Source organism: Staurois parvus, unplaced genomic scaffold (genome assembly GCF_062004578.1).
Source record: "Staurois parvus isolate SC_StPar_1 unplaced genomic scaffold, SC_StPar_1.0 ptg000780l, whole genome shotgun sequence".
Classification (NCBI taxonomy): domain Eukaryota; kingdom Metazoa; phylum Chordata; class Amphibia; order Anura; family Ranidae; genus Staurois; species Staurois parvus.
The window spans coordinates 1,428,809-1,453,000 of NW_028318576.1; the positions used below are offsets into that span (position 1 = coordinate 1,428,809).

Sequence of the window (24,192 nt, forward strand, 5' to 3'; positions counted from 1 at the left end):
CAGAAAATTCTATATAAAAGTTGAACCCCCAGCAATGACTTTATAAGTGAAGTCCAGACCCTAAAAGTCCACAAAATAAATCAAATTCTGCTCATGTGATAGCAGTGACAAAATAAGTGTCCAAAAAGTATATAATCCTTCCAAACTTCTAAATTGCAGTAAGGAATGCATACCCTTACCAATATTCCAAAAACAGACACATTCAATATCATACAAGAATGTCAATCTTGTTGGTCTGGAACCAAGATGTTGCACGTTTACTGGTGTGTTTGGGGTCGTTGTCTTGTTGGAACACCCATTTCAAGGGCATTTCCTCTTCAGCATAAGGCAGCATGACCTCTTCAAGTATTCTGATGTATTCAAACTGATCCATGATCCCTGGTATGCGATAAATAGGCCCCACACCGTAGTATGAGAAACATCCCCATATCATGATGCTTGCGCAACCATGCTTCACTGCTTCCAGTGTTTGGGGTCGTCTGACAAACTGTCTCCGGCCACTAGACCCAAAAAGAACAATCTTACTTTCATCAGTCCACAAAATGTTGCGCCATTTCTCTTTAGGCCAGTCAATGTGCTCTTTGGCAAATTGTAACCTCTTCAGCACGTCTTTTTTTCCAACAGTGGGACTTTGCGGGGGCTTCTTGCAGATAGCTTGGCTTCACATAGGCATCTTCTAATTGTAACAGTACTCACAGGTAACTTTAGACCTTCTTTGATCTTCCTGGAGCTGATTGTTGGCTGAGTCCTTGCCATTTTGTCTTCTCTGCTATCCATTCGAAAGGTAGTTTTTTGTTTTTTTCCACGTCTTTCAGGTTTGGGTTGCCATTTTAAAGCATTTGCGATCATTTTAGCTGAGCAGCCTATCATTTTCTGCACTTCTTTATATGTTTTCCCCTCTCCAATCAACTTTTAAATCAAGGTACGCTGTTCTTCTGAACAATGTCTGGAACAACCCATTTTCTCAGAATTTCAGAGAGAAATGCACTGTAATCAGCATGTACAACATTTGCTGCCTTCCTTCCTTAAAGAAGGGCAATAATTGTCACCTGTTTTTCAAAGAATGAATGACCTCACTAATAGAACTCCACACTGCTATTATTTTGAACATGCCCTGTAATTGAATTAGTGATTCAATTACACAGAATCAGCAGCATGCATGTCATGACTGTTGGGTCTGTGGATTTCTATTACTCTACTACACCTGCTAGTAAATTATTTGCCATGTAGAAATATCATTTCTACCAAAAACAGTGATTGATCAGGTTGGTAATGCCTGACTGCTATTATTTTGAACACAACTGTACAGTATTTATAATATAATAGTTTGTTTGTTTTGTGTGGAAAAGTGCTACACCATTGTGGTATATAATGAAGGGATGTTTTTGGCAGGGACAGTGATAGCACCAAAATATGGAAAATTCAGGGATGTTTGTTTCCTATCGCCCGATGCCCAGGACATTTAGTTCCAGGTGTGGTTTTTCTCTACCTTTAGCCCTGCAGCGGGCTCATCTGTCAGGTGGAAGCATTTAAGCAGCAGAGCTGCCACCCGATTGCCTCCACACAGTGCCAGCCTCTCTCCGCTCCCCCCCCCCCCATCTGTGGGCCCACTTCCCTCCCCTCCCCTTTTTGTCCTGACCCAGAGGTGACTTTATGAGGTTACTTCCGGGTCCCAGTTGAGAGATTCCCAGCCATGGAAGCCGGGAAAGAATGTAATGCAGTGCGATGTGCACTGCATTACTTTCAGTGGAGCACAGGGGAGACATTCAGGGTCTTTTAGACCCTGGATGCCTCAATAAAGAGAAACTGTCACCAAAAAAATAATCACAGACTTTGTCTCCTATGTGATGAAAAAAAAAAAAAAGTAAAAAAAGAAAAGATTGTTACTGTACAAAAATGAAAGTTACACCCAAGCACATAACACACCCCCCCCAAAAAAAATGGAGGCCCCCCACACATATGCACGTACAAATGTAAAAGCACACGTTGGGGCGCCTACGCATGAAAATGTCCATTGCAATACACATCACATGTCCCCATGCATGCCAGAATGAGAGCAATAATTCTAGAACCAGACCTCCTCCGTAGCACTAAACTGATGACCTATAAGGAGCTTTAAAAGTGTCGACCTATAGAAAATATAGGGTACTGAAGTTTGTCGCCATTTTGCTTTTTTATACCCTAAAATTAACTTACTGAAACTTTGCAGTAATATCATGCAACATAAAAAATTGGAACTACTGCCATTTTATTCTCTCGGGTCTCTACTTTCAGAAAATATAGAATGTTTGGACTGATTTGACCAGTCACAGCTAACAACATAATTGTATACAATGGATGGCATGACAGGAAGCCATCCATTGTGTACAACTGACATGTGATCTGCTGTAACGGCAACGGGCCGGTGCAGTGATATGTCATTGGCGGTGTCACGTGGACACAGCCGGTGACAGGCTGCGCGGCTTGTTTTGACAGGACATCATTGGACGCCCAGTCACAATGAGGAGTGTCCCGCCCGGCCGTCATCTGCTACAGGTCAGGCGGGAAGGTGTTAAAGGTGCAAAAAATGCAAAAACAGCTCTGGCAGCAAAAGGGATAAAGGATAAGCCCGACACTCCCTTTTCTTGAGGAGCAGCCAATCGGTGCTCATTACACTGCAAGGCCTCTCCCATCACTGCTAGCCCCCGGGTGTGGCACTGGAGACAGACAGGGAGGTGTGGAGGAGATAAACAGCGCAATGTTAAAAAATATTAAATATTTAAGTCGCCATAAAGACCCTTTTGTTTTTAAGAGCCCCAGACATTCCTAATATCACCTCCGATTTTAAATACAGTTTTGGTTAACATGTATTTTTTTTTTTTTATCTGGACAAGTAGATTGTCATGAGGGACAAGTAGATTGGGACACCGATTAAGTCCCTGGACAAGTAGTTTTTTCAAAAATTTCCACACCCCTAAAATTGTATCAAATTTACCGTAATTTTCCTTTCCTGGCACCAATCCATGGAAGCATACTACCACATGTATGTTGCCATGGATTGGTGGCTGGAAAGGAAAATTACAGTGTTTGATACAATTTTTCATTTTTGTTACAATTTGTTGGTGCCAAGAAAACAAAAAAATTGTATCACATACTTACCATAATTTTCCTTTTCCTGGAACCAATCCATGGCAGCATGTATGCTGCCATGTTGGCCCCAGGAAACTTAGTTACTGAGTAGGGTGTAGAAGCGGTTTTTATTGCTCTCTGTTGGCTTCCTGTCCCAGTGACACCCACACCCTCTTTTTTTTTTGTTTTGGTTCTTCATTAAGGACAATAAAAACTTAAGAGATTCTGATCCTTATCTGCTTTATCTAAAAAAATAAAAAAATAATAATAATAAAAAAAGTTGTTTATGGTGGTTGGAAGGTACGTATGTTTCCTTACCCATTTAGAAAACTGTGAAATCAGTTAATAACACAAGGAAGTTTGTACTAAAATAACACTGCTACTTCTATTTTTGCCATCTGATTAAGCAAGAAGAGAGACATTATACAGAATTGAAGGCTGCCATGAAAAGAACATCAATTTTCTGAAAATTCAGAAGGCAGAATTTCAGAGTCTATTTTTACATGTTATTCAGTTGGTAGGAATGTATGCTATTTCACAAGCATGCAAGGCCTCCTGTGACCAGAGAAAGCTGTTTAGTTTGGCCGTCTGGAGAATTTTAAGTAGCTGAGGGAAAGGAATCTAATTCTGTACCTGTACCAAAGACATGAACCAGACGGCAGGATGACAATTAGAAGGTTGTTTTATTTATCAGTCCAACGCTCATTAGATATAGTATAAAGTACAGTGTTACTGTTTCCCCTAACCAGTGTATTGGAGATGGACAAAAAATCAGCCATACAGAATTTACACTATGAAAATCTAGATCAGCGTTTTCAGTCAAGACACCCTTTAAAATTATATACAATCTTAAGGCCCCATGTTTTAAAATGTAAAAAACTAAACTAATATTATTACACACTGTAGTGACATCTACACATGTAGGACACCCAGCATTAGAGGTGGCTTACTTTTACAAACCAATATTCCTTTGCACAGTGGTACGGAAAGGTATCCCAGCAATTATTGAACCTCTTAGTTTCTCTCCTTAATTCAGTTAATGTCATCCCAATGCTGATGGAGAGAGGCAAACAAGGATGTCCTCCCTATCATATCATTGGTTATTAGGGCGCCAGAAACTGGCTCGCAGTGTTCGAGGTTACAATGTTGCACAATGAAATCCCATGGCTTTGTGTAATAAAAAATAAAAAAAAAGGCAGGTTTGGCTTAATTCACCTGCACGCTTGTTGACAATTGTTGCAGAATTTGGGCAAGTTTTCAGCAGTTTGTCAAGTCACTCCTGAGGAACCCAGCCATGACACACTGGTTGAAAAAGGTGGATCTAGATGTCTGGCAATGAGACAGAGTGTTAAAGAGCACCAAGCAAGGGCTTGTTCACACCATCTGCAGGTCTCTTTTCTGCACAAGAAATCTGCAGGTCTCTGGAAGTCACGCAGGAAACAAAAACGCAAGTGTGGTAACTGGTGCGGACCTGTGCAGGATTATGCCACATGTCTGCACTGGAATGGAGGCAAAATGGACAGAACCGCTCTGCATTCACCCTGTGTAACAGGAAGTGGGAGGGAAGGCACAGCGATGCTCTGTGTCTGTACATCCTGATTACCTTCCCTACTGTCAGATGCTGGCTGGGATCATGCTGCTGCTGGGTCTGCGATGGTGGGGGGGGGAATGTAGCTGACACTGATCGCGGTGACAGATGAAAGGACACTGGTGGTGACAGATGAAAGGACACCGATGGTGATGGTGTGGGACAGGTGAGAGGACACTGATTAAGGGCGACCAATAAAGCGCACTGATGGTGGGGGACACGAATGGTGTGGGACATTTAAGGGAACACTGATGGTGGGGGGACAGATGAGCATTCACTAATGATGGGGGACAGATAAAAAGGACACTGGTGGCGGGGGACAGATAAGGGGACACTGGTGGCGGGGGACAGATAAGGGGACAAACTTTTTAAAAACAAAGTTTACAAGAGAAGCATGGGCAAAGATTTTTTTGCACATACTTCTTTTGTGGGTCACTTTTAAACTTCTGTGACCCAGAGTCGGATTATAGCGAGCTACTCCAGGCTCTGGAAGGAACCCGACCATATTGTCAGGATCCACACGGTTTCCTGACAGCTGGATGCAGCTGTAAGCACAAGCCAGAGCCAGCTACATCAACCCCTCTACAGCCATGTGCTCCAGTGAGTGCTGGAAGGGCAGAGTGGAGAGTGGTGAAAATTATTCGAAGGGATAAGCACAAAAATTTTTCTTGTACGATAGCAGTCGTACAATTTTCACATAATCATTACAGTTTATGTCCAAAAATACAATCACATCACTTCTGAATTTTTATTCTGTCGTACAAGAATTTTCTTAACCTTAATAACCTCTTCATTTTCAATATGGTGACTAGCATGCAAAAAATGGACAAGTATTCATCCGATATTCTCATCATGTGTACGAGGCTTTAGAGCCCATGTGGAGCAAATGCAGCATAGAAGAGAGATAGATGTGTGCTCGTTTGTTTTTTGTTTTTTGTTCTAACCCCAATTTCTTCTATAATACCGCTTTAACTAAAGGTCCCTGATTAAAATAGGTGGTTGAGCCATGGTTTTACCAGCCCTCAACTGCCTAGCTAAATTCTACTTATGCAGCTGAATGAAGCTGTATACAGGCCATTTTAACTCGACTTGAAGAGTTTGACAAGTGGCATGGCTTGTAACAAACGCCCATTAGGGTCAATGGGAGACCGCTGCAACCATAAGCCAAATACTAGACCTAGACTAGAACTTGACCGACCTCCTCCACACTTCCTACCACTCCATCCCCCACAGCTATCTCCTCCTTTACCACTATCCCCTCCCTCCTAGATTGTAAGCTCGAAAGAGCAGGGCCCTCGATCCCCTCATGTTTTGCATTGTATTGGTATTGTTCTGTCACATGTTCTGTCCCCCTTTGTAATGTACAGCGCTGAGCGAACTATTGGCGCTTTATAAATACTGTATAATAATAATAATATTAGGCTCACGGTTACAGCACAGTATTTTAACTGAAAATCCCCTTTATGATCAAGGAAAAAAAAAACAAAAAAAAAACAGAGGCACTATGATCTGCTCCTGAACTGCCAGCTGATGCACTACCACACTCTGAAAAGCGATCTGCTGCAAATCTCTTTTCAGAGGACTGTAGACACTGCTGTCTGAAAAGCCCTACCAGTCTCGTGTTTCAAGCTCCGGGAAGGATATTTTTAAGAACACAGTGATTGAGCATGTTTCAGTGGGTGCTGGCATGGGAATCTCACTTGCCACTTAAATTGTTACTAAACCCACAACAGTAAAATCAGTCTGTATATGCAGTAAAGCATGCTTGTTATACTCACTGTGAAACCTAAGGGGTTAATCCTCTGCATTGTATAAAAAGGCTGTTTGATCCTGTCTTCTCTGATCCTCCCCTTCTTCTACTGTCCCCAATCCATCTGCCGATAGTACAGAGCTCTTGGAGTCACTCTGCACATGCTCAGTATAGTAGGTATTGCTAGAGAGGTTTTTTTTCCTTTGGGGGGGTGCATGTGATTAGAACAGGGCCAATCAGCACTCTCCAGACAAAAGGGTCAGGGGTCATGCAGCCTCCGCCTACAAGCTTCAACCAGTGCCCAGCTGGACAGTGATAGAAGTTACAAGACTGTTCTAACTGCTGGTATATATTTACTAAACTAATTGAATTTCCATGTTCTGTGTACTGTGGGAGACCAGATATAGTGAATGCGGCGTCCTGGGTTTTGTAACACTTTAAAGCTGCATAGGGGGACTAACATATTATCAAATAGTAAATGCACAAAGTAGTATTAAATGCTCCCAAATGTTTTAGTAAATGCATTCTAAGTACTTCACATGCACAGAGGACTAGGGGCAGAACAGGCTCCAGGCACTGTCAATCACTTGCTCAGAGGAGGGGGAGCAGTGGAGTGGCTTGGCACTTTCTGTGGGTGCACACAGTTTAGGGAGATCTATCTATAGCGCCAGCCAGGAACGCACATGTTCAGGTGGCCCTATGGATTTTTAAGGGAGCAACCCGAAGCAGGTACCACAAAAGAGAACATTTTGAAATATGGAATAGAATGCAATCACAGGTTTAAAGAGAAAGGCAGACAGACAAACATAGTGGTGCTAAGGTCTGCAGCACTATATTCATTTTTAGGTGTTCATTAACATTGTAAAGCCTATGTAAACATCTACTGTGGTCAGCATTAAAGTGACACTGAACTCTGGTAACAAACAATGTTTCCCCATGCTGGTAAGTGCAGCAATACCCACCATGTGGCACAAATGCCTTTTAACACATGCAAGCCTTACTTGCACATTTGTTTATGTATGTGTGTGTGATTTTAATATTTATTTTTACTAATGTCATTCAGTACATCCCATTACTGCCCTGCAATAAAAAAGGGTTAATAGAAGCAACTATATGCCATTTGATATGACATCTGCTTACAGAATTTAAAGGCATTCTCAAATACTCCAAACAATTTTGACTGGGTCATGTTTGCCCATGACATCTGTACTACGGCTAAGCTGAGAGACAACTGACGCATACAGAGCGTTTGAATACATTTGCTGGATTCAGCAATTATTCAAGCATTTAGTAAGAGAACTTTACCATGGATATGTTATAAAAAATTCAGACAAGGTTCTAAAACCTATTAAACAAGCTAATAACATCTAGCAGGCTGTTGGAAAATATCGGTTTTCAAGAATTAAAAAAAAATAAATAAAATTCAGTGTTTCTTCTTGGCACTAGAAGCTCAGCACAGTAGTTTTGCTTTTTTAGTGCCAAAAAGTAAAAATCACAAAATCCCTCCAATGTCTATAACCTCTGAGCTATTTTTAACTGTTGAACAGACCCCAGCATATAAAGTGGAACTTTATATACAAAACAAAAAAACGGGTGAGTGGAAAGGATTTTAATGCAGAAGAGACATGCTTTGTCTCCTCTGCATTACAATGACCTACTTGCCTGCCCACGAGCGCAGCTCCCTGTAGAAATTTGGCAATGTCAAAGCTGACTTCACTGCAAGAGTGACGTCATATTGGCCCAGCCAATGAAAACAACTGGCACTCGATACCCAGAAGCCAGCTCCTTGAAAATGTCAGCGGTCGGTGGGGAGCTCCAGGACACTGCATAGCTGGAGCCAAGGTTTGTAGAATTACGCTTTAACCATTTCCTTAAAGGATACGTTCATCTTTTGCACAGAAATAATACATGCCCATTTTGTTGCAGGTAAAAAAATGTGCATTTATTATTTTTGTCTGCAGCATTTCTCTTGCAGATCTGTCAGTATATCTGCTTGCCTGTATGGGATGTGCATGCAAGCAGATTTACTGACAGGAAAAATCAATGAACTACCACGGTGCTTCACAGCACCGTGGCACCTTACTGAAAACTACAAGCTGACAACCAATGTCGGGACTTGCAGTTCATTCATTCATGGAACTCTGTGAATGAAAAGAAGCGGCCATGTGGGCAAAGCCCCGCATGGTCATGCTGTTTTCAAATATGACAGATAGTATGGGAAACTTCTCCTCATACTTCTGTCACAGGGAGGGGGAAGGTGGGGGGGGGGGGGCAGCAGCTGCAGCATTAAAGGGGTGGCACAATTAAAATGTTCCCAAATGTGAACTTATCTTTTAACAAGCCGTAACGCACAACCCCTAAAATAAACCCTGAATTTCTAACCTCCCCCAAACACTTAAAGGCTGACTCCACCTTTAGTGACATGTTACATGCGTATTTAGGGTGTAAAATGTAACATGTTGCTAAGCAACACAAAATGAAAGTTAAATTCTTAAAACTGTCTGCATTAAAAAATAAAAATGTAATGATGTATTAATGAACTCAGAGCTGCATTAATATGTATCGTCATAGAGTTCAGCTTTACCCTAACCCTTAAACTGAAGCCAGCAGTAACAGTAATGCGCTCAGTGTTCCTGTCTGATTTTTTGTGATGCGATTTTCAGCCCATTCATTTGAAATCACACTGGATCATACCAAAAGTAATGCATGCACTTTAAAAATGCACTGCAAACGGACCACATTATTATTATTATTATTATTATACAGTATTTATAAAGCGCCAATAGTTCACTCAGCGCTGTACATTACAAAGGGGGACAGAACATGTGACAGAACAATACCAATACAATGCAAAACATGAGGGGATCGAGGGCCCTGCTCTTTCGAGCTTACAATCTAGAAGGGATGGGATAGTGGTACAGGAGGAGATAGCTGTGGGGGATGGAGTGGTAGGAAGAGTGGAGGAGGTCAGCAAGTTAGCAGGGGGTGAGGTAGGCTTCCCTGAAGAGATGGGTTTTCAGGGTGCGCCTAAAGGAGAGGAGAGTAGGTGATAATCTGATGGGTTGGGGCAGGGAGTTCCAGAGGATGGGTGACACCCTGGAGAAGTCCTGGAGGCGGGCATGGGAGGAGGAGACCAGGGAACTAGAGAGAAGGAGGTCTTGTGAGGAGCGGAGTGTGCGTGCTGGGCGGTACTTGGATATTAGGTCAGTGATGTAGTTCGGGGCAGTATGGTGGACAGCTTTGTACGTCAGTGTTAGGATTTTAAATTTGATCCGTTGCGCAATCGGAAGCCAGTGGAGGGATTGGCAGAGGGGGGTGGCGGAAATGGAGCGGTTGGAAAGGTGAATGAGTCTGGCAGCCGTATTCAGGATCGACTGAAGCGGGGATAGCCAGCGGCGAGGCAGGCCAGTGAGGAGGGAGTTGCAGTAGTCGAGTCGTGCTATGATCAGGGAGTGGATGAGCTGTTTAGTGGTTTCTGGGGTTAGGAACGTGCGGATTTTGGCGATGTTGCGGAGGTGGAGTCTGCACGAGTTTGTTAAAGATTGGACTTGGGGCTGGAAGGATAGGTTGGAGTCCAGAATGACACCAAGTACTCTGGCCTGCAGAGCGGGTTTGATATTGGCGTTGTTGGATGTGATGTAGAAGTCAATGGGGGGTGGGGTTCGGGCTGGGGGGAAGACAAGGAGCTCGGTTTTGGAGAGATTCAGTTTAAGGAAGTGGAGCGACATCCAATCTGATATGTCGCTCAGTAGGTGTGTGATTTGGGCAGAGACCGAGGGGGTGAGGTGGGGGGTTGAGAGATAGATTTGTGTGTCGTCGGCATAGAGGTGGTAGTTGAAGCCGTGAGAGTGTATGAGTTGGCCAAGGGAGGAGGTGTAGATGGAGAAGAGAAGGGGCCCAAGAACAGAGCCTTGAGGGACCCCAACAGAGAGGGGGAGTGAGGGGGAGGTGGTAGCATTATAGGTAACGCTGAAAGAGCGCTGTGACAGGTAGGATGAGAGCCAGGAGAGAGCAGAATCTCTGAGGCCGAGGGAGTGTAGTATTTTGAGGAGGAGGGGGTGGTCAACTGTGTCGAAGGCCGCAGAGAGGTCAAGGAGTAGGAGCACTGAATAGTGGCCATTAGCTTTGGCGGTTAGAAGGTCGTTGGAGAGTTTGAGTAAGGCGGTTTCGGTGGAGTGTAGGGGGCGGAAGCCAGACTGTAGGGGATCGAGGAGGTTGTTGTCGTTGAGGTGAGAGCATAGGCGGGTGTAGACGAGGCGCTCGAGGAGTTTAGATGTAAGTGGGAGCAGGGAGATGGGTCTGAGGTTGTTCGGGTCATTGGGGTCCAGGGAGGGCTTTTTAAGTATGGGGGTGATGTGTGCATGCTTCAGTGGGGAGGGGAAAGTGCCGGAGGAGAGGGAGAGATTAAAGATGTGGGTGAGGGAGCGTAGGATGGAGGGGGAGGGAGGTCGCAGGAATTGTGAGGGGATAGGGTCGAGGGGGCAGGTGGTGAGGCGGGCATCAGAGAGGATCTTGGAGACTTCCTCGATGGTAGTAAGGTCAAAGGTGTGGAGTGTTGGGGGAGCTTCAGTATGAGGAATGTAGGGTGGGGTGGGAGTGGAGGTCAGAGCAGTGGTGGGGCCGTGGGAGAGGGGTGATGAGGGGGTAGCTGAGTGAGGGGGAATGGGGTTGGAGGGAGTTTGAGCAGTGACGAAGTCCCTGCGGGTAATGTCGAGGGGGAGGGGGGATGATGGGGTAGCTGTGTGAGAGGGGACGGGTTGAGAGGGCGTGTGAGTTGCGGCAATGTCCTTGCGAATTGTGTCAATCTTGTTTTTGAAGTGATTGGCAATCTCAAGGGCGGTGAGTGAGGTGCTGGGTGGAGGTGGGGGTGGAGAGAGTAGAGAGTTGAAGGTGGAGAAGAGTCGGCGAGGATTGGAGGAGAGGGCCTTGATGAGGGTCAGGAAGTAGGCTTGTTTGGCAGCATGGAGGGAGGAGGTGTAGGTGTGGAAGGCAGATTTGTAGCAGGTGAAAGCTTGTTGGGATTTTGTTTTGCGCCATAGTCGCTCCAGGGCACGACTGCGTCGTTTGAGGGTTTTGGTGTGATCAGTCTGCCAGGGCTGGAGCGGTCGGAGTCTGATGTTGCGTGTGGTTAAAGGCGCTAATGAGTCAAGGGCTGCTGACAGCACGTTGTTGTAGGCAGTCATAGCCAAGTCGGGGCAGGACAGGGGGAGGATGCGGTCGTGGAGTTGATCAGCTGCAGAGTGGAGGGGGGCAGGGTTAAGGTTGCGGAGGTTACGGCTGGTAGTAGTGTGACATTTGGAGGGGTAGGCGTTGGAGGACGAGGAGATAGAGAAGGTGATCAGGTTGTGGTCAGAGAGAGGGAAGGGGGTGTTAGTGAGGTTGTGGGGAGCGCAGCGGTTGGAGAAGACAAGATCAAGGATATTACCGTCGGAGTGGGTGGTGGATTGTATGCACTGTGCAAATGTAAAGGAGGAGGTTAAGTGGAGGAGACGGGCTGTGTCCGGGTTGTCAAGGTTGACAGGGATGTTGAAATCCCCAAGAATGATGGTGGGTAGCTCAGAGGAGAGGAAGAAGGGTAGCCAGGAGGAGAAGTCTTCCAGGAAGCGGGGTATGGATCCAGGAGGCCGGTATATCACAGCAATCTTCAGGGGGGTTGGGGAGAATAGTCGGACGCAGTGGGCCTTGAAGGAGGAGAAGGATAGGGAGGGGGGGTTTGGGAGGACTTGGAAGGTGCTCTGCGGTGACAGGAGCAGACCAACCCCACCACCTTTACGACCGTTAGGTCTGGGTGAGTGGGTCCAGGTGAGACCTCCATAGGAGAGTGCAGCAGGGGAGGTAGAGTCAGTGGGCTGGATCCAGGTTTCCGTGATCGCCAGGAGGTTGAGGGAGCGGGAAACAAAGAGGTCGTGGATGGCGGTAAGCCACATAGTACAGTGGTACAATGCAATCTGTTGCAGACAAAGGCACTGCATTTGCGCTAGAAATACATTGACACCTGCAGCAGATCGCACACGCAGTGCGTTTTGAATGCAGTGCAGGAATGTGGGTTCCTGTGTTTTGGTGTGAACTGGCCCTTAAACTTAAAGGCAAAGTTCACCTTTATAAACATGTTACACCCATATTTAGGGTGCAACATGTAACATGTTCGAACTAGTTCCCCCGCTCACCCCTTCCACTGTGCCAAAGGGTGGGAGATCTCTCACCGCAGCCACATTTTAAAAACAGCACGGTTGTGTGGAGTTCCACTTATATGGCTTGTCATTCATTCACAGCAATCTGTGAGTGATAAAACTACAAGGCCGTCTGCCACCACAGCAGACAGCTTGTAGTTCTCAATGGACTGAAGAGAGCCCACATAGTTCACTGATACTTCCTCCACCTTTCTAACAGAAAGCCTGTACAGGCAAGAAAGCTGGAGTAAGCCCTGGTTCACATATATGCGGCCATGCGGGCCGCATTTTGCGCGGTCAGAAGAGCCCATTCATTTGAATGGAGTCCTGTGCCCCGTGACACACAGGGAAGAAGTCTCTGCACCTCTTCCGAAAACGCAGCCCGCACGGGAACCTCGGTTTCCAGTACGGTTGCGTTTTCCAGTGCGGGCGGCGTGCCATTAGAAGTAATGGCACCCGCCTGCGGGTCCGCATTCCTCTGTGCGGGTGGTGCAGCTGCACGGATTTTCGTGCGGATCCACAGCGGCAGATGTGATCCAGGGCTAAGTGTATGCACAAGCCCAACACGGATTGCGGATGCAATGCTTTCCAGGCTCCTGTAGGAACAAGAAATGCACATTTTTTATTCTGCAAACATATGTGCAATTATTTTTTCTAAAAGGTGAACTTAGACTTTACTGCGCCAACTAATATTAAAGTCTAACTCATTTATTAAAGTCTAACTCATTTCCTGAACAGGTATCACAGAAACAGAAAGTTGGGGAAAACCTGCCAGAGATATTACATTTTTTCCACTCTTTCCAAAACCCATGCCCAATCACTTAACTTCTGCAGCAGTATACATAACGTATTCAAAAAGCATCAGACCACTGCTGCCCAGAAATCAGTAATAAAAAATAAAAATCTTCAATATCAAGCAATATAAAATATAACTTACTCGAGTTTCCCAAGAAAATGGTCCAGAGTGTTCATCTTGCCATGTTATGTCCTGAAAAAAAGAGTGATTAAATGTCAGTATCCATACGCTCACATCTTTATTAGATTACAAGTTATGCCTAAATCTGTGGGCATGTCTAATTGTCAAACAGTTCCATATGAAGGCACCTGCTTTAGCTGTTAGAACCCTATTGTACAAGAAACAATCTTGCAAATCCAAAGAATAAAACACAGTACAGAGCTGGCACATAAAAGCACCAAGTATACAATGCTGGATGGTCTGTTCTGCAGAATAGCTAGGCTAGATTGACACTATATATGGTACTACGTCTAAATTGTATGCTCTCCTGCACCTGTAGCAAAAACACGCTGCTGATAGCAGAGCCAATAGGAACTAATGGCACCCCCACACAATGGAAACTGTTGGGTGGTTTCCCTTGCTGGGATCCGTATAGCATAGGATGGAAGAGGGGATTAGTCACTCTTCCCACTCATTCAACTTTGTGTGTCATTTTTAGGTCTGAAGATTACGTAAAACCCCTAAGTCTTGGTTCACACTACTGTGACCTGAAAGTCGAGCGACTTTGCCAGGCGACTCGAGTACTACTTTGAAGCAACTTTCAGGGCATAAATGCAATATATTACAAAATTTTTGGTAAACTATAAAAGAGTCAGTTGCACCAAGTGAACAGATATCCAACATGTCCAGCCATAAAATTGTGTGTGGCCATGAAATGGCAACAAACTTCGATACCCTATATTTTCCATAAGTGACACTTTAAAAGCCCCTACAGGTCATCAGTTTAGAGTTAAAGTGGCTGCAAACCTCAGACATGAAATATGAACAAAGCATAGCACATACTTGTCTCAGTTAACCACTTGCCCTCCATAGGATTTAACCCCCTTCCTGACCAGGCCATTTTTTGCGTTACGGAGCTGTGTTAATTTAACTGACAATTGCGCGGTCATGGAACACTGCACCCAAATTAAATTTAGGTCCTTTTTTCTCCATGAATTGAGCTTTCTTTTGGTGGTATTTGATTTTTATTTTTTGCGCTATAAACAAAGAGACTGAGAAAAAAATATATATATATTTTTGACTTTTGCTATTAAACATGTCCAGTAAAAAAATTTAAAAAATCTAATTTAGGCCAAAATGTATTCTGCTACATGTCTTTGCTAAAAAAAAAACAAAACAAAAAAAACCCAATACGTGTAAATTAATTGGTTTACGTGAAAGTGATAGAGTTTACAAATGGCGGTATATATACTGGGATTTTTAAAATTTTTACTAGTAATGACAGCAATCAGTGACTTATAGCAGGACTGCAGCGGGCATTCTGACACTGGAGGGAACTGACCTGGTGTCACTGACATCCCCAGTGACACCAATACAGTGATCAATGCTAAAGACGGTACTAATGGCACTGGGCAGGAAGGGGTTAACATGAGGGGCGCTCAATGGGTTAACTGTGTGCTATTTTACTATGTGCTGTGTCCATGTGCTTCACTGTAAGCACAGTGCTTTGCATGGCTGTGCTGTGCACAGCCATCCAAAGCAGTGTGCATGAGCTGACAGGTAGAATAACTGTTTTGTTTGCAAACAGTTCTCCTCGTCGGAGATGCTTGGCAATCACTGGGTGCCGGTGAGTAATCACCGGCCGGGACCCGGTGATTGACAGCTGTGAATGGCAGTGCGGGTAGGGTGCGTGCCCCCTACCCGGAAATATAAAATCACGTATATATACACACACACACATGCTGCCCTGTAGCAGTATATCTGCTATAGGGCGGTCGGGAAGCGGTTAAGAGCCCAAAATGTCATTTCTGTCTGCTACTTCCTTCTTCTGCTATCAGAAGACAGTGGAGGGACTTTGAGCAGATTGACAGCCTCAGCTCTGTTCCTGTGTGCCATGTGAAGGGGGGGTGGGGTGTTCCTTCTCTTCAGTAATGCTGCCCCAAACTACCTCGCCGACCTGATACCCAAATACCGCCCAACCCGCACTCTTCGCTCCTCACAAGACCTCCTACTTTTTAGCTCCCTGGTCTCCACCTCCCACGCCCGACTGCAGGACTTCTCCAGGACTTCCCCCATCCTCTAGAACTCACTACCCCAATCCATCAGACTGTCACCTACCCTCCTCACCTTTAGGCGCACCCTGAAAACCCATCTCTTCAGGGAAGCCTACCCCACCCTCACCTAACAGCTGATCTCCTCCACTCCTCCTACCACTCCATCCCCACAGCCACTTCCTCCTGTACCACTATCCCCTCCCTCCTAGATTGTAAGCTCGAAAGAGCAGGGCCCTCGAACCCCTCATGTACGGTTTTGTTACTGTATTGTCTCATGTTCTGTCCCCCACTATAATGTACAGCGCTGTACTGTATAATACTGTATAATAATAATCAGCTCTCAGAGTTCTCCTCAGAGTGCTGCAGAGTGTAATTTTAGTTCTCTGCCCCCTATTTTCTGAATGCTCAGACAAGCTGTATAAATTCTGGACTTTGAACTGTTGTAGTGAATATAATACTGCAGATAAATAGGTACAACTTATGTAAGAGGGTTTATTTGATCTCTGTGTATCAGCTGAGGCCAGTCAATTCACTGGTTATATTTAAGGGTTTACAACCACTTTAACCTTGAATAATGGACGTAGAATTATTGCTCTTACTCTGGCCTGTGCAGTGTATTTTAACACGTGTAGCGCAATCAACGTTTTTGTAAGTAGGTGCCCCTGACGCATGCGTTTACATTCATACGTGTGTGTATGTATTTACGAGAGGGCTCAACAATTTTTAAGGGGGATTTTAAAGTGGCTGTAAAAGGCTCAAGGTTTTTTATCTTCATGCATTCTATGAATGAAGGTAAAAAAAACCTTCTCTGTGCAGCAGCTCCCCCAGACCCCCTAGTATTCACCTAAGCCCCATCTCGTTCCAGTGATGTGACCTGGAGTCTATCCCCAGACTCCCTCTCCTCATTGGCTGAGGCCAGTGAGCCAATGAGAAGAGAGAGGGGGAAGGGCTAAGCCACGGCTGTGTGTGAATGGACACACAGAGCAGTGGGTGCCTCTATAGCAAGCTGCTTGCTGTGGGGGCACCAGACCAGAGGGAGGAGCCAGGATCGCCGGTGGGGGACCCGAGAAGAGGAGTATCTGTGCTGTGCAAAACCACTGCAGAGAGCAGGTAAGTATGATGTGTTTGTTATTTAAAAAAAAAAGCCTTTATTATCACATTAAGTGCTTAGGTAAAACTGTCCTGAAGAAAAAAATACATCCTAACCAGGATCTATAAAGAAGTGGAAGACCCAAAAGCACAACTGCTCATGAAGAGAAGTACATTGGAAACCACTGTCTGGCCATAGAGGTACAGTTTCAAAGAAAAAGCCGTATCTGAAACTGGCAAATGAATAAAAGAGCTCAAATGATCAAAAGATCAAATGACTGGAGTATTATGGACATTATGGAGTATTATGGACATTATAGAGTATTATGGACATTATGGAGTATTATGGACATTATGGAGTATTATGGACATTATGGAGTATTATGGAGTATTATGGACATTATGGAGTATTATGGACATTATGGAGTATTATGGACATTATGGAGTATTATGGAGTATTATGGACATGTCTGAGGGGTTCAGATCAAGAAGGGGAATGTTTGTGAGACAAACAGCAAATGTAAGAATGCTGGATCTCTCTTGATGTCTTCTGTAGAAAATAGTATGGAGCAACTTTGGGTCTGGCAAGGTGTAAGGTTTCCAGAAGATACAATAAGTAATGAAGCAGACAGGTTATCATGCTATTTACAAGGTCATGCCATCCCCTGTGACCAGCCTTAGATTGGTACAAAGTTCAAGTTCAATACCAAGTAAATGTCTAGTCAATATAAACCTATAATATAGGAAGCCACAGTAAGATCTTTCACTGACTTGCAGGCACAACTGGCAGAACATAATAATACCCTACAAGCCAGTCACAGATCTGGAAAAAACTACTGAAGGCAAAGATTGAAATTTCCCCAGAATATATACAAAAACTGACAGCTAAAATGCTATAGGGCTGTAAATGCTGCAAACAGAGAATTCTTGGCTGAATGGAACAGATATATGAAATAAAAAAGAAAGATTGTTATGACATTTTTTAACATGAGGACTATAATTTATCTTCAGTTTAATGATACTTTGGTGAAAAGAGTATCAACTTCTGTCAAAAACATGAGTACTCCTTAATGTAGCTAGAAGCTGACGGGCGTCTAAAATATCATTCAATGACTTGCTGAACACGTCTCAAATGCATTTCAACACTTGATAAACATACTAGGTAGACTGTGATGACAGAGCTGATACCAAGCACTCATTTGGCCTTAGTGGAAAGGTTTTATCTCGGTATTAACCGTATACGGTATACATGTGGCAAGACGGAAAACTAAAGAGAAATGATAATTAAAACCAGATTTAATCTTGCAAATTTTTATATGCGCAATTTCTATTGTTGTGCCCCCATATTATGGGATCCAAACAGGAAGTTAGCAGACATGGTAAAAAAAGTTTGTTTGACACATAAGATGTGGCTGGAAAAGAAAATCTTTCCAACAAAAGATGGACCTGATTGATTGCCTAAACAATTTATAAGTTTTATAACACAAGATATAAGGCGAGCACAGATAATACGGTGAGCCTTACGTACTGACGTCACGCAGCCGCGGCCGGAGTTCGGAGCAGCGGGCATCTTGGTATGCTTTTATGCATTTAACTCTTTGCTGTATCCACATGGATTATTTTTTAACTATTTACAATAAATACTACACTATATTGCCATACCTTCGGCTCCTGTGGTGAGCTTCTCCCCCGGATCCTTGGCTGGTTTTGCATAGCCCTGACCCTGGAAAAGTCCGGTCCCTATTTATGGTTTCCTGAGAACCCCCCATAAGGATCAGCATTAATGCTATTATACAAGTAGCGTTTTGGTGAGTGCACATCCATAGAAAGTGGTGGATTCCCATGTTGGATCATGAGCACTGTCGAGCATCCCAGCTGGTATTGATGCACCTTGTAGTTCCATGAACACAGGGCATTGCTGTGACCTGTAGTGCCATGGACTATGTATAATCTCTAATATTGCTAAAAAGCACATACGTATCACTTGGCACTTCTGTGACCTGTAGGGCCACGGACTATTTATATTCACTAGTTATGTTCAGATTTTTAGAGTTTTTTTATGATTCTATGATTTTATATGATCTTAGACTTTTTTTTATTGTATGAACACTTCTATTCACATAAGCACTCTATGATTGCATTTGTCACTTATGCTTTAGCTCTGCACTTTCATTTTAATTAATTTAGGTTTTCTTTTTTTTTTTAAACTATTCTGACACCTGTGGAACATATAGTTATATAATTGGTAAGGTTGAATAAAGACATCAGATCATCCAGTTCAACCTGTGTGGGTGTGTGTAAGTGTTTTTGTCTCTACCACTTTCAATATCCCTGGATATGGTGTTTGCCAAGATGCCCACCTAATAGTTTTTGTTAATATTAACACTTCCTGCCAACAGCACCAATTGTGGAAGGGAGGTCTACATCCTGATTGCTCGAACAGTAAAGAATCCCTTACACAGTTTAAGGTTAAAACCGTTTCTCTTCCAGCTTAATTTAGTGACCACATGTCCTCGAGTGACCTGAGACTGAATAGTTTCCTCCCTATGCTATGATCTTCATTTAGAAATTTATATGAGGGGTGTTCAAGTCAAACTGAATGTTTGAATCTATATAATAAAAACAAATTTCAAGGAGTGTAAACGGTATTTACTTCTCAACATACTCCCCTGCTACATTTATACACTTGTCCCATCGTTTAATGCCTGGAAAGCTTTGGCATGGAAAGCTATCAGTACGCCTGAACCATCCTAGGATATCCTGCTTTACTTCATCATCATTGAGGTAATTGAGCAGCTGAGCGTCCCATCACTGTACTGTGCTTGAAGTCTTCTGTAGATCTCCATGGATTTTATGCCTTTGTTCACAAGAAACTTCTTCATCACATGCTGTTCCATGCACACACTAACACTGTTGTCTGCCATCTTGATTAAAAGTCTCTGGACTGGCCAGCGACACATGCTCTGCCTATCAGTAATATTATTATTCAAGATTTATATAGTGCCAACAGTTTGCTCAGCACTTTACAATATAAAACGGAGACTATAGAGCAGCGGTTCTCAACCTGTGGGTCGCGACCCCTTTGGGGGTCGAAAAAACCCTTTCACAGGGGTCTCCTAAGACCATCGGAAAACACATATTTCCGATGGTCATAGGAACCGAGACACCGCTCCTCTATCAGTCTCCAGGCGGGTCCGCCCATATGCAGATACGTCCACATTTCCCTGGACCGCGAGGAGTGCGCAGGATGACACAGCACTCCATGGGAATACGCTTTAGTACGCCCCGTGTGAGTGGGGCCCTACTATACAGCTCTCACAAAAATTTTCCACCACAATGTACAATCACCAACAGCTTAAGCCCCCGCTCACATCAAAGCCGATTATGAAATCGTGGGACTTACAGTGAAGTCGCACGATTTCAAAATCGGGTGAGCTGCCGATTTCAGTTGCGATTTGCAAGACATCTGACGTAGATGTCTATACAAATCGCAACAAAAGTAGTGCATGCACTACTTTAGCAATTGGTGCAGCTACAACCAATTCGCTTTAATAGCAGACAGTAGGGTGTGACTTGTCATACGATTTGCAATTCGCATGGCATGCAAATCGCATGCCAAGTCGCACCCAATGTGACCGGGGTGTAAAGGTCCCTTCCAAATCCACTATACTTCTAAACAAAGGAATGTACTACCACAAGTGATGCTCTGTCTTGTTATCTTATAGGAATTGCACAACCAGCCAACTAGCAAATACAGCTGGATAGCAAAGTCATACTGTATCAGCTACAGATCCTCATCTTGAGAGAAGGATCCCCATGAGAAAAGCCTGCCTTTCTCATGAGTTACTAGCCCTTTGTAGGAAAGTATTTTAGTACCACAAGATCTCTCTTTGATCACAGCTACACACATATAACCATAATTGTATAATTCTAAAGTTGTTGGACAGAAGATGTGGAAAGAAGGAAACAAAGGCATGATCAGCAGCAAGGCCACGCTATGCGGTTATTACACTGTATTAAATTAGTGATTAGATAACAGAGGGTCCTGAAAGATCATCACTGACCAATTGAGCAGCGGTTAAAGTGCTCACACTGAGAACTATACAGGCTGCACTTCATTAATTTGTTCTGTCATGCTGATTCACAGGTTTCACTTGTTGCCCTGTCAGGTGTTTTGTCCTTAGTTTGTCCCTTTGGAGCTGCACAGACATACTAGAGGAACCATATTCACATGGTAGGGAGGCGCAGGCATCGGCCACATTCGGGAGTGCTGGTTGCTGAAGATTTTAGTGGTGTAGCTTTGCAAGAGAGCAAAGTTTGAGTTCAGTGACAGCAGAACTGGTATTACTAATGTACTTTCCCAGCTTAGAAAATATATATGCACGTACAAACATCCATATAGACACACTGCTCACAAAAAAATTGAACACTTTTTAATCAGAGTATAGCATCAAGCAGGGGCGGACTGACCATTTGGAAACTCGGCCCGGGGTCAGTAGGGGGCCCCATGAGATGCCCCTGGTACCTTTTTCATAGGCTTTTTTGAGTTTGGGCAAGGACACAGGGGCCCCATGATCCCCTATTGCCCGGGGGCCCCATGAGTTGTCAATCCACCCCTGGCATCAAGTCAAATAAACTCCTGGGATATTGATCTGGTCAGATAAGTAGCAGATGGCATTGTTAATCAGCTTCAGCTGCTTTGGTGTTAATGAAATTACCAACAGGTGCACTAGATTGACAACAATGAGATGACCCCCAAAACAGGAATGGTTTTACAGGTGGAGGCCACTGATATTTTGTTTCCTTACTCATCTTTTCTGACTGTTTTTCACTAGTTTGGCATTTGGCTAGGGTCAGTGTCAATAGTGGTAGCATGAGGCGATACCTGGACCATACAGAGGTTGCACAGGCAGTCCAGCTCCTTCAAGATGGTACATCAATACGTGCCATTGCCAGAAGGTTTGCTGTGTCTCCCAGTCCCAAGAGCATGGACGAGATTCCAAAAGACAGGCAGTTACTCTAGGAGAGGTAGAGGGCCGTAGAAGGTCCTTAACCCATCATCAGGACCAGTATCTGCTCTTTTGTACAAGGAGGAACAGGATGAGCACTGCCAGAGCCCTACAAAATGACCTCCAGCAGGCCACTGGTGTGAATTTCTCTGACCAAACAATCAGAAACAGACTTCATGGGGGTGGCCTGAGGCCCCGACATCCTCTAGTGGGCCCTGTGCACCATAGAGCTCGATTGGCATTTGCCATTGAACACCAGAATTGGCAGGTCCACCACTGCAGACCTGTGCTTTTCACAGATGAGAGCAGGTTCACCCTGAGCACATGTAACAGATGTAAAAGGGTCTGAAGAAGCCATGGAGAACGTTATGCTGCCTGTAACATCGTTCAGCATGACTGTTTTGGTGGTGGGTCAGTGATGGTCTGGTGAGGCATATCCATGGAGGGACACACAGACCTCTACAGGTTAGACAATGGCACCCTGACTGCCATTAGGTATCGCGGTGAAATCCTTGGACCCAATGTCAGACCCTACAATGGTGCAATGGGTCCTTGGTTCCTCCTGGTACATGAAAATGCCCGGCCTCATGTGGTGAGAATATGCAGGCAGTTCCTGAAGGATGAAGGAATTGATACCATTCAATGGCCCCCATATTCTCCTGACCTAAATCCAATAGAACACCTCTGGGATATCATGTTTCGGTCCATGCAACGCCGCCAGGTTGTACCTCAGACTGTCCAGGAGCTCAGTGATGCCCTGGTGCAGATCTGGGAGGAAATACCCCAGGACACCATCCATCGTCTCATTAGGAGCATGTCCCGACGTTGTCAGGCATGCATACAAGCACGTGGCGGCCATACAAACTACTGAGTACTATTGTGAGTTGCTGCAATGGAATTTCAGCAAAATGGACTAGCCTGCAGTATAATTTTTTCACTTTGATTTTCGGGGTGTCTTTGAATTCAGTCCTCTGTACGTTGATAATTTTCATTTCCATCAAACGATGGGGCATCCCTGCATTCCTAACACATTACCCAGTCCATATCAGTATAGCTATCCATCATGATAGATAGATAGATAGATAGATATATATATATATATACTCCCAAGAGTCACTTAAATTCAACCTTACAGTTACAACCTTGACAAGTTACAACCTTAACAGCATGGCGGCAAATTTCAACATATCATCAGTTCGCCCAGGAAAAAAAAAATCTCAGCTTTTCAGGAAGTCCAGCATTCATTCATCAACTTTTCAGAAATTCAAGCATGAAAGCATCCAACAATGCAATTGGCAACTCTAAAGGCCCCCTGCATTACAGCATACAAGTCTGAAGATGTGCACTTTAAAAGTAGAATTTCCACGTAAACTTTTTTTGCCCCACCAGAGAAACCACCCTTCATATCTTCCCCCAGTGACATGCACTAGGGACTAGTGACAGGATCACTTGCCATCTTGTCAATTCTCTATGCAAGTAATGAGAGCAAATCCCAATGGGAACAGAAACTGCAATAAAAAAAATCTGTTAGCCTGGTTTACACTGATGCAACTTGTCATGTGATTTGTCCATTCAAAAAGCACGATAAATTGCATACAATGATTGGCAATGGAACCGTTCTAAATCGGTGCGACTCTGACGAATTTTGCTGATTTTGGGTGCAACTTGCATGAAGTCGCACAGATGTCTATCAAGTCGCACCTGAAGTCGCACTGCCATCTGACTTTGAACTTTCAAAGTCGGATCTAGTGTGAACCAGGGCTTAGAGTCTGAAAGGAGAAAAGAAAATGGATAGAGTTCCATTTTATCTGTCAGTGAATGCATGTTACATGAAAACAATTTTTGGTAATACAAAAATGTACAATAAAAAGATTGAAACAAATATAAATTTGCAGTTTGCACTATGACAGATCTGGAATGATTGTCAAGCTCTCCCCAATGATATTCTATAGCCCCTTGCAAATTCTGTGACATCAGGAAAGCATGCAAGAACTACCAAACCCCAGATTGTTCCACTGAACAAAGCTGGGATCCCTCCCTATTCTTTGACTCTGGGATTAGTTGTCAGATACAGTATGTTTGCTATTAAATCAGTGGTTCTCAACCTGGGGGTCGAACGACCCTTTCACAGGGGTCGCCTAAGACCATCAGAAAACACATTTCCGATGTGTAAAGAGCAGCTACTGTGTAGAAAGCAGCTGCTGTGTTGAAAGCAGCTACTCTGTTAAAAGCAGCTACTGTGTTGAAAGCAGCAGTATTGGAGGTAAAACGACACTCATGAATTATAATTACTGGGTAAATAATTTTATGGTTGGGGGTCACCACAACATGAGGAACTGTATTAAGGGGTCACGGCGTTAGGAAAGTTGAGAACCACTGTATTAAATGATTATTTCATAAAGAAAGTGCTGGTATGAGTTTAGTGAAGTGTTGTACAAAGTGTTGCAGCGTTTGTTTTTTTTCTCCCTA

The 24,192-nt window shown here is 44.1% G+C and overlaps 1 protein-coding gene across 1 annotated transcript in view; it reads right to left on the reverse strand.

Annotated features, from left to right (window-relative positions):
- CUNH1orf198 (chromosome unknown C1orf198 homolog) overlaps window positions 1-24,192 on the reverse strand; it is a 59,623-nt gene that overhangs the window by 30,611 nt on the left and 4,820 nt on the right. Inside the window, exon 2 of the mRNA XM_089654608.1 lies at window positions 13,554-13,604. Coding sequence (XP_089510734.1) covers window positions 13,554-13,604 — 51 coding nt within the window. The remainder of the gene's footprint in view (window positions 1-13,553; window positions 13,605-24,192) is intronic.